Source organism: Phaseolus vulgaris, chromosome 8, assembly GCF_000499845.2.
Source record: "Phaseolus vulgaris cultivar G19833 chromosome 8, P. vulgaris v2.0, whole genome shotgun sequence".
Classification (NCBI taxonomy): Eukaryota; Viridiplantae; Streptophyta; class Magnoliopsida; order Fabales; family Fabaceae; genus Phaseolus; species Phaseolus vulgaris.
Window position 1 is genome coordinate 15,899,435 of NC_023752.2, and position 10,767 is coordinate 15,910,201.

The 10,767-nt window shown below is 38.9% G+C and overlaps 2 protein-coding genes across 2 annotated transcripts; one reads left to right on the forward strand and one right to left on the reverse strand.

The window, feature by feature from the left end:
- Positions 1-475: 475 nt before the first annotated feature.
- LOC137824647 (uncharacterized) lies at positions 476-2,536 on the reverse strand. Its single transcript, XM_068630311.1, has 2 exons — positions 2,356-2,536; positions 476-1,584 (listed from the first exon to the last, which is right to left on the reverse strand). Exons 1-2 carry the CDS (start codon positions 2,534-2,536, stop codon positions 476-478), a joined length of 1,290 nt encoding a protein of 429 aa, XP_068486412.1.
- A 6,322-nt stretch (positions 2,537-8,858) lies between these two features.
- Positions 8,859-10,237, forward strand: LOC137826052 (WUSCHEL-related homeobox 3). The gene is made up of 2 exons (XM_068631894.1): positions 8,859-9,232; positions 9,682-10,237. The coding sequence occupies exons 1-2, from the start codon at positions 8,861-8,863 to the stop codon at positions 9,919-9,921; spliced, it is 612 nt and encodes a 203-aa protein (XP_068487995.1). The 5' UTR covers positions 8,859-8,860; the 3' UTR covers positions 9,922-10,237.
- Positions 10,238-10,767: the final 530 nt, after the last annotated feature.

Below are 10,767 nucleotides of genomic sequence, written 5' to 3' on the forward strand. Positions count from 1 at the left end.
CTTGATGGGTCAGGCGAGAGAAGTTCCAGGTGCTAAGTGAGTAATTTCGTACTAAACGTTATCGCTTCAAATTAACCATTTGTTTAAGTTAAGGTGGTTTGCAGAAAATTAAGCACCAGCGAATGCAAAGTGCGCTGAGTTTTAAAAGTTATGTACAGGTTGGGGCGAAGTACATGAGTTAAGAAGCAGTTCAAAACAATTAATCGCACGGTAGATAAGTTGAAAGATTAACATGCATATATATCTATATGTGTGCACATAAGTATTAAACAGTTCGAACATAATGAAAATATTACATATGGGTCAGAGTGAGGCACGAAGGGTTTTAAGGCGATGGATCAGCTGGGGGCACGATTTTGCCATCGACTACTTCGCTGTACACGGAGAACTCGGACAGGTCCAGATCGGGAAACTTGCAGGCGAATTGCTCCAGAGCTACCCCGAAGCCAGAAATGAGAACTTGGGCGGCCTCAAGCTAGAGCTTTTCGACTTTTGCTTTGAGCTCGTTGTTCTCTTCACGAGCCCGGGCCAACTCAGCAGCAGTCTCACCTAGTTCTTTGATCGCCTTATCCCGATCTTGCTCGACCTTACCCAGAAGAACCTCCCTTTCGGTTGACTTCTTCTCGAGCTTGGACACTTGAGCCTCGTCGGCCTTTCTCGCCTCCACCAGCTCTGCAACCTGCTTCCTCAGGGGGACGAGCTTGCTTTCCAAGTCTATGGTCTCCTGAACCTTATCATGCTGCTTTCTACGCAGCTCATTTTTGTCATCGCGCACGCTTTTGAGCTCGTCTTTGAGCGCGTTTTCGACCCGCGAAAACTCGATGCCTTGCAGCAGCATGTCGCACTTGACCTTGTCGGTTTCAGCCTTCGCGGTGTTGGCCGCCTCTTTGTAGATGCGACAGTCGAGTTCGACTTTCTCCAAGTGGTCTTTTAATCCTTCAGCGACGATGTGAGGAAGGTTTTCGTCGGCCATAGCACGTTGGCGGGCGTTAAAGTTCTTCAAGGCCTCTTGGAGAGAAGTCGGAAGGCCCGGTGTTGACGGTGGGGGCGGAGGCTGGTGCTCACCACCGCCCTCACAAGTTTGAATGGCGAGGGAAGTTTCGAGGCGCGGTGGTGAGGTCGGGAGCTTTTCGGCAACTTGTGAGGAAATTTGCGTGTCGGCGAGCTGCTCAGGAGCGGCCTCAGCCACTGAGGCATTTGAAACAAGAACATCCCCAGCAGACTCGAATGGTGTAGAGGCGTTGGGGGGGTGCTCGATGAAGTTTGGGGTGGCGTTCTCAGCGGCTGGAGGCTCAACCACGACCCTCCTTTTCCTCTTGCAGACCAGCCCGTCTTCGGTGCTTTCATCCATTTCTTCGTCTGATACCACCCTGGGAGCTTTCCTTTTAGCCTTCTTCAGGGAGAGTTTCTTACGTTGGGGGGCTGGAGGAGCAGCAGTTGTGGGTGGACCAACCAGCGGGGACTTGTCTTGAGCAGCGGCGAGCTCCGCAACAGAGTTTGGCACGGTTTGGGAACCCGTCGCGAGTTTGTTGAGCTTTCCTATGGCACGTAGCTCAGCAATCCGATCCTTTCCCAGCATCATATCTGCATTAGCGACACACAGCTATCACAAAGTTTCGACAGTCAACGAGGTATAGAAAGATAAACAAAAGAAAACAATGCGTGGGAAAGTTAAAACGACATGAGAGTCGTAACAGCAACATCAAAGTAAAGGCAGGGTGATACAAGTATAAGCTAAGGGACCTCAAAGACCCGAGAACGAACCTATGTGAACATCTAGCTGCTCTTCGAGAAACTCGAAGGTGATGATGGAGGAAGTGGGCAGAACCACGTTGGAAGAGGCGACCCTTTTCCAGAAGCCGCACAAGTCCTTGTCGAGGTCTCCCATTTTCTCTAACCCCCGGGCCTTCCTGAAGCTTGAGTCTTTCTTTCTCTTGTTCACCCAGTACAAGGGAAATCCGTCGAGAAGGGCAGGGTCTTGATCGTTGCAACACACGCGCACGAACTTCCCCTTCCAATCCTTATAGGATTGCTGGAAAATGGAGAGGATAGACCTCCCAGCGACCCCGTTGAGGCTGACCCATTGGCGATCACCCGGGTTCTTCGCCTTGAACAAGTACAAGAATACGTCGACGGAGGCCGGGAATCCCAAGTGGGCACAGAGAATCTGGTAAGCTCGCACGAACGCCTAACTGTTGGGATGGAGCTGGGCGGGGGCGATGTCGAGCTCGGTCAGAAGCTCCCTCTCGAAGCGTGTGAAGGGAAACCGGAGTTTGACCTTCTTGAACATAGTTGTGTATATGAAGCAGAAGGGGGTCTCGTCGCTCCCCTGATCATCGGTGCAGATTGGCTCACCGGGAGGACAAGGCCGCACGACCATTATGTTGTCATGCTCTTTACTGAAAGAGAGGTTTTTCCTGTCACCCTTCTTGAGGCGGAGGATGTCAAGGTCGGAGTTAACGGTTGAAGTCTCACCCAGCAAAGTTGCAGAGGTCCACGGGTATAGACGCTTATAATCTGGGAGAGGTTTCGCCATCGCGTTAGTTTGTGGTGGGTTTGGTTGTGGTTGGCTGGGATGAGAGGAAGCGGGTCTCGCGACTCGGTCGGAAGGGACGTTGGAACCCCTTGGGGGGTCGCTGGAAGATGAGGGGTTTGCCCTACGGGTTTTCGCTGGAGGATTGCGAGGAGATGGAGGAGGGTTTGGTGTGGTTTTTGGACGAGTCATTGACGAAGCTGCAAGAAGACGAAAAGGCATAAGAGTTCGCAAATAGAAAGACTTGACGGAAGGGGAGAAGAAGGAAGAACAATAGGGGTTCGCAGAGAAAGGTTCAGAAACCCTAAGTGAGGAAAAAGGAAAACAAAACAGAGAAACATCCCACAACGTATGCTCCAGACAAGTATTGGATGATGCAAACCGATTAAAATGCAGCAAATATTAGTAGGAGTGACAAAAGAGTTACCTTTTTATGATCAAAAAAGTGGCCAAAAGGATGGAGGTTGGAAGAATCGGAGCGTTCGCTGGAGCGTTTTGAGAGTTCGAAGAGAAATGGAAGATAATGAAACAGTGAAATGGCGCGAAGGGTTTAAGAGTTTCGAAGAATGTCGAACGTTGCGAGAAGCGCAAATGACAGTGAACAATGGCCGTTGATGGGTCCACGTGTCGAATGATCGAAGGAGTTGGTGAAATGTCAAGTCGGTGAACAGTTTTAGCGCCAACGCGCAAAGCCACGTAAGCCGCCGGATTTAAACCTCTTTAGTCTCCTCGCTGAACAAGTCGCAGCTCGAGACTGGGGGGCTTGTGTACCGACCAGGTCATCGGATGTGATAATGTGTCTTGCACGTGCCTAGGTGGGGGCGTGCTCAGTGGAACACGTAGGCAAGAAAAGATGGATGGTTCAGAGGTGAGCGTGGTCGCCGGTTCATGGAACTGGCGTTCTGAGATGAACATGCCCGGTTGTCGCCGAGTTGGCTCGTCATCAACGTATTTGGCGATTGGCGATCATGTAGCTCGACATCGCTGCAGGAAGCACGTCGCCAGATCTTCCGACAAGCTCAGATTGAAGCTGGTGAAGGCCCAGAGGTGTAAGTTCAAGTGTACAACTCCAGTGAGGCGATTGTTGCGCCAACATGGGGCGTGAAGGGTTTTTGGGTTGAGGGGATAGCTCGCCTATCAGCGACGGGATTCCCAGAGTGGACATTCGTTGATGGCAAGGTTTCCTCAGCCAGAACACGCATGGCGCAGCAGTAAGGAGGGTACCATTAGAGACAAGCGATATCACAGAGATGGTGCACTTTGCTGCACTCGATACTCGCCTTGTCCGGTGGTGCTCTAGAGCATGTCGCGTGTTAGTTTACTCCTTGAGTTAAGGACTTAGCCGCGCGACTGGCTACTATGCAAAAGTGACGTTCAAGTTGCCCTAGGCCAGATGACGACACGTGTAGGGTTTGATGCTCTTAGTTACTCCAACCCAGGTGATGACACGTGTAGGGCTGGGAGAAATAAAGAAGTGACGCTCGAGTTATCCTAGCTCAGATGATGACACGTGTAGGGCTGGGTGCTACCTGCCATCCCAGCTCAGATGGCGACACGTGCAGGGCTGGATGCGAGCCACGCGTCCAAAAGCATAACGGCTTGGAGAGAGAAAAAACCTAGCCATAAAGGTAACCTTAACAGAATTTGCAGAGGTACGTTTTCATTACGACTCATTCTGCTAGGGTTGTGTGCTTTTCAGTACGGTCCTACAGAGCATATTTTCTCTCAGTTTTTTGGGTGTTCTTGTCACTGACTTGAGCGTCGGAGCGCCACCGGCCGCAAAGGCGCCACCGTGTGTTTTTCAGGTTCTCAGAGAGGCTATCTGTGGTGTGGACTTAGAGGGCACGTGGTGTCAAGCTGGTGAGGAAGACCGTGACGAGGCAACGCTCTTGCGCTAAGTTAACTGGCTAGATCAAAAAATATACAAATTATGAATTTATTAGTTTTATTATTTTATAAATTTCTCCTTAATTTTTTATATAAACTATTTTGTACGATTGTAGTGTTTCAATTTAATACATTTTATACAAATTATATAAACTATTTTGTGCTAAACTGTAAGTCATTTTTTTATACAAATTGTAGTGTTTCAATTTATTTAGCACACTTGATATTTCAAAAACAAACTATGGGAACTACAGTAACTGGAAAATTGCTCCCCAAATAAAAATAAAAAAATTAATAGGAACTGGACACTTCAACTGTAGTTCATATCCGTCTGCACTGTTGCTAAGAATAAAACTAAAATTATCATTCTTGGTCAATATAACTCTTTAGAAAACATTTTTTTAACCATTTTCTTGTAAACACATATTCATAAAATTTGTCATTTTGTACAATTACTAACAAAAATAAATATATTAAATATAGTATTGCTATAAAATTAAATGACAAATTTAAAAATTACACATAAAAAATGCCAAAGTTAAACTAAAAATAATATTTAGAAGTCATATATTCTTATTCATTTGAATTTTGGTTATTCGTCTCTATATATATTTGATTTTAGAGCCTTGTATTTTTATGCAGAAAAAAAAATAATCTTTGTATTTTTACTTACATAGATTTAAGTTCATATAATTTATATTTACTTATTATTTTTAAGTACCCCATAAGAATCCTTACATAGTTTTTACTTATTCAGACATTGATCTCAAGATCTAAAAACACAATCAATGCTAAATACTGATGAACATGAAAAGGAACTTCGATAGTTTTTACATTAGTAATTGATCAAAATATAAAAAAAAATGTCAAATACAATGATGGACATGAAAAACAACAAAATCACTAACATTGTTAGAAAATTTTACTATATTTGAGGAAGTTCAAAACCTTTCTTTGAATCCCTTTCATTTCATATTATTTAATTTTTTAAATATTTGATTTGAATGGATAAAGAAATTTAAATCTATTGAATTTTATTTTATTTTAGAATAAAGCATTTCAATAAACATCTGATAAAAATATAAAAATATTACTTCAACCATCTAAACATTGATAAAAAAAATTGAGTTGATTTTAAAAAAAGAGTAGTTCTTTCTACATTGATTGAATTTTTTTTTAAGAAATTGAGAAATAACTTTATGTATAATTTCAACAATGTTATGTAGAAAATGATTTATATAAACTTTAACATACATTAGTTAGAAAATAGTGTCATTTATGTTGATAAAAGGTTGCAAGTGACAAAGATAACTTGAGAAATTATAATTGAGAAAATTCTTATTAATATTAGTAAAAAACAATCATGTTACATTAATGGAAAATAATATAAGTTGATGTTAATGAAGAAAAAAGTATTTTTAACATTAGTAGAGAAACAATATTGATGTTGATAAAAAAATCTTGACTAATGTCTATTGACAAACAACATGGACTTATATTGATTTTTTTCTTTTATGATGACGACTTAGATAAATACAATAAAGTAAGTTGAAAGATATGTTTTTCAACATTAATTTAAAAAATAATCGAATGAATGTTGTCTCAATTTTAATCAAACTAACAACTTATTGCTAATAAAAAAACACTAAACTGACAACTTCAAATTAAAGTTAAATCGACAATATCTCTACTAAAGTGAGTAAAGAGACTCTAAAGAAAAACACAAATTTAAAAAGAAAAAAGTATGAAAATTTTAAATTATTGTTTTTTTAAATTTTTAAGTATTATTCTTATAAATTTCTATAACTTTTATTTTTTTAAATTGATATTTAATTTTTTTTCTAAAGATTCTAAATCTAAATATAAGGTAAAACTTAAATCAACAACATTTGTAACCAAAATAATATTTGAAAACGATTCATTTTTATACAACCACATAGCAACTATCTCTTAATAATAAAATATTAAACTAAAATAAAAAGTAATGAAGTAATTGTAATGAAAGATTATATCTTGACAATTGTACATCTTCACACTTAGCGGGAGATGATTTTTTAATAACAAACCAACTTTAATAATACATATTAAAATTTAAAATTAATAAATAAATAAATATTCTTGTATTTTTAGTAGTGTCACATAAATATATTCTGTCTTTTTTTAGTGATTTCATCACTAAATAAGAAATAATAAAGTAATGGTAGTGAAAAATAATATAGAATTGTACATCACTTCATAGTTAGTTAGTGAGAGATAATTTTTTAATAATAAAAATGCATGTAAATAGACTGTGAACGGAGAAAAAAAAATCACAATATTTTTGAATTAAAAAATTATAGTTATGAAGTGATTGTGGGTATGAATGTATTAAGTTAATACAAAAGTAATTCTAAACTCTAAAGTGGTTGTATGAGATAATGGGTGGTTAATATATGAAAACTCCATTTATAAATAGTAAAACATAATTCATCTCTAAGAAAATGAAAAAAAAAATGATTAGAAGGCAGATTGTATAAGAAGAAAGGAAAAGAATATAGGAAGAAGATGCATGTAAAGGTAAAAAAGTATGGATTGAGAAAAGGTTTCCAATCTGATAACCAAACAAACTAAGAAAATCAGAAACGGACAAGTACAGACTTTTGCCTGATCAATCATTTTCAAAATTCATGAAAGATTTAATGGCCCACAAATTGATTCATCATGTTGATTTAAAGCCATAAGACTGTGTAAGTTGAGCCAAGATGGAATAGTAATAAATTAGAAAGCATTGACATTTCACAACACAATAGTACAGAAGAACTCTGTAGCACAAGTAACGAATTACGTAACAAGGGCATTATGGTGAGTATCTATCATGGTGAAAGAAGAAGAAGAAGAGGAAGAGGATGATGCTGATGATGATGATGATGATATTGTTGTTTGAGATTTGTGGTTGACTTGAGTGAGAGGATGGTGCGGAGAGAGAATGGTGACGAGAGGGAATGGAAAATGGACGGTGGAGATGGAGAGGAATGTTGACAGAGATGACAAGTCACCTTCTGAAGCCAAAATGGGACAAGGCATTGGACACTCTGAAACATGCATTTATGGAGTCATAACTGTTGCATGCTTGCGTTTTCAAAATGTCAGCACTAAGGACGAAGCATGCATATGCACACAATAGGAGACCCCACTTCAGTGACTTGCCATTTTGCCAAGTCTCACCTTTGCTACCCCTGTCTCTAACACTGTCTTCATATCATAAATATATATATATATCTATATCTATCTATATACTTAAGGATACATTTCAAACCACACTATCAACAAACCAATGTTACATTATTCTAACATAATCACAAACTCTTGTTTTAACTATGAAACACAACTATGTTTTATATTGAGAGAATCTTATGTGTCTGGTCTGTCTAACTTTGAATAAGAATGGTTCCAGAACCACCTCTTTCTACTTCTGTTTTAAATAGAGTTTCATGGTAAAACCAGCTTTTGTTTACAATCAAAATTAATTCAAAACCAAACAAGAGACTTCCTCTGCTTTACATTTTAGTCTTGATATCAAACATAGCTGTTTGGGCCATCCAATTGCTGAATATTCAGCCATAATAAAAATGTTAAAAGATATGGATGTGATGTATTAAGATATTCAAAATTACTAATGAGAGTTGAAACGTGTGTGATTTAGTCAATTATAATTAATGATAGTGAAAAACAGTGTACTGCTAGCCTTAATAAACCATGGATGTAATTATTCTAGATACTTTAATTCTTGCTGTAAGAAAAATTATTTGGTCTAACATTTTAGAAATGAATAAATTGATATTTTCACAGAATCCTAGAATTGAATTGATGGAAATACGCATGTGATGGGAGATGAGAGAGATAAAAGTTGAGGGGTATAATAATATTGTGTGTTTATTTTGCTTTTTCCAAAGACAGTTAAATTTGTTTTTGCACAGTAATAACAGGCTACAGCAACAGTGTTAAAGGAGGGAGACATAAGATTTGGCACCAGAATTAGAGGTGCTTAATTATAAGGGGATAGAAAGGGCAATTTGTCCAAAGTTGAAGAGTGTGTAGTATATAGTACTGAATTAGCCTTACTTGGGAAGAATCTGGTTCATTCTGTTAAAAAATGTTAATAATAAGGTCATGATGACTCACACACCCACAATCAGTAGTTCTCTCTTCATTCACTCATCTCTTTTCACACACACTCTCTCTCTGCATGGGTTGAAGCCTCACTTGAATGCTCCTCTAAAAGGAACATCAGCATGAGACTATAGTACTTTTTACCCATCTAATTCACCACACCCTTTTATACCTGTTCAACCTCTTTCCTTTTTGTCTCTTTCTCTCCTCTTTACTGTATCTTTCTCTCTGTCCCTCTATTTATACATCCCTCTCCTGTCTCAAGAAACTCATCAAAGAGAGAAAGAAAAGATGTCCCCAGCAGGTTCTTCAAGATGGAGCCCTACCACAGAACAACTCATGATCTTAGAGGAACTCTACAGGAGTGGCATTAGAACTCCTAGTGCCTCTCAAATTCAGCAAATAACGACACACCTTTCTTTCTATGGCAGGATAGAAGGAAAGAATGTGTTCTACTGGTTTCAGAATCACAAGGCTAGGGATAGACAGAAGCTCAGAAGGAAACTCAGCAAGCAACTGCAGCTACAGCAACAACAACTCCAAGTCCATCATTGCCAACTCAATCCTGATATCCCTAACCATTATGTTGGCACCTTTGGCTATACTCCTTGTTCTTCAACCCCGGATTTTCCCTTTTATAACCCACCTACCTTTCTTTATCAGGTAATCTTCCCTTTCCCACCATGCATGCTCAAAGCCTCACTATAATGTATTACTGTTAATTTCTTTCATATTTCTCTGTAATGTCTATAACAACTCTCTCCGATGCATCATGCATGGGAGTTGCTGGCTTAGCACCCTCCTAGAAAGTGAGGACTAAAATAAGTGATGTAGCTGTTTTTGATGAACTCGAGGCATTTCTGACCGATAGCTACAGAAACTAATTCATTGAAGTTCTGATGTTTATTTAAGGAACCTATATGTCTGCAATTAAAATCAGTGATGTAAATGCACAAAATGACAGACATGCATTGAGATGGGTTTTTAGGGGAAGAAGTATAGGATTCATCCTCAAAAAGGACATGATCTAAGTTTGAGCTATAATTGAAGTGAGGGAAAATATTAATTAAACCAAATTTGTTATCTATTTTCTTCATTTGATATATGTTCAGGGAGGATCTTCAAACACATCTGAACAGGCATTGAATTGCGCATGGAATGTGCACAACCTGCAAAGTAATCTGGCGGAGAAGGAAGAGGTGACCTTCTACAACAATGGTTGGAGTACACCAGTGGATGTTAACAACCAAGAATCTTCATCATGTTGCACTTCTCGACCTCTCAAGACCCTTGATCTCTTTCCACTCACAACCACCAGAACCAATGAAGACTGCACCACTCCACCCAAGTAGCTCTAATTTTATTGTTCCATTACTGCATGTGTAAGACATTTCATGTTAATAACTATTTCTTAAGAGAATTAATCTCCATACACACAGTGTGCTTAATATTCTTAGGAAATGAATCATTCTGGAATGTACCAATTACCAGAGCAGTACCTAGTTACCTAGTCTTGTACGTAAGATCTTTGCTTGTTGCACCATGTGAAAGAAGCATATGATCAAGTTTCAATACTTTCATTCTGGTACAAATCCTGTGGGTATATGGTATATCCTAGTATGATGATACCAAGACTTATTGTTTTATCCCAGAAGACTTTGCAATGAAGCCTATGTCATTTATTTCTAAATGTTTTTTCAACCATCTTAGAGTTATTGTTGTTTGTTTTGTCATTAGTTCGTCATCGATCCGATAAATATATTCTGGCCTATTATGTTGAATTCTCATGGAAAATTTCAAACAAGAAATTTGTGCATGTTTGTATTGATATTACATGGTCCCAACCTGTTATCTCTATTAAGTCTATTTAATGTGTACCGGTGTTCTTCATTCATCATTCTCGAGTTTCTCATTGTGTATGCAAATAAGAGATCATGGACATGTGGTAAATCAGCTTTATGTTAAAATTGTAACCTTTTGAGAGAGTGAAAAGGTAACTGACATTTTTTAGCATTGAACACACCACATTTACAGCATAGAAAGAGTAGATACACACTGTCCATCGTTAAGATGATGCTAATAATTCGTGTTAACGTGGCATCACCAATGTGGAAGACCTTAACATGCAGAGGGAAACTGATAGGTTGCACATGCGAGTTTGGATAAGACTTTTTTGAAAACTCGGAACCTTGAAATTC

Coding starts and splice junctions, on each gene's coding strand:
- LOC137824647 (XM_068630311.1), bottom strand. CDS start 2,536: ATGGCGAAACCTCTCCCAGATTATAAGCGTCTATACCCGTGGACCTCT. Junction 1,585..2,355: donor CGTGCGGCCTTGTCCTCCCG/GTGAGCCAATCT, acceptor TCGCTAATGCAG/ATATGATGCTGGGAAAGGAT.
- LOC137826052 (XM_068631894.1), top strand. CDS start 8,861: ATGTCCCCAGCAGGTTCTTCAAGATGGAGCCCTACCACAGAACAACTC. Junction 9,233..9,681: donor CACCTACCTTTCTTTATCAG/GTAATCTTCCCT, acceptor ATATATGTTCAG/GGAGGATCTTCAAACACATC.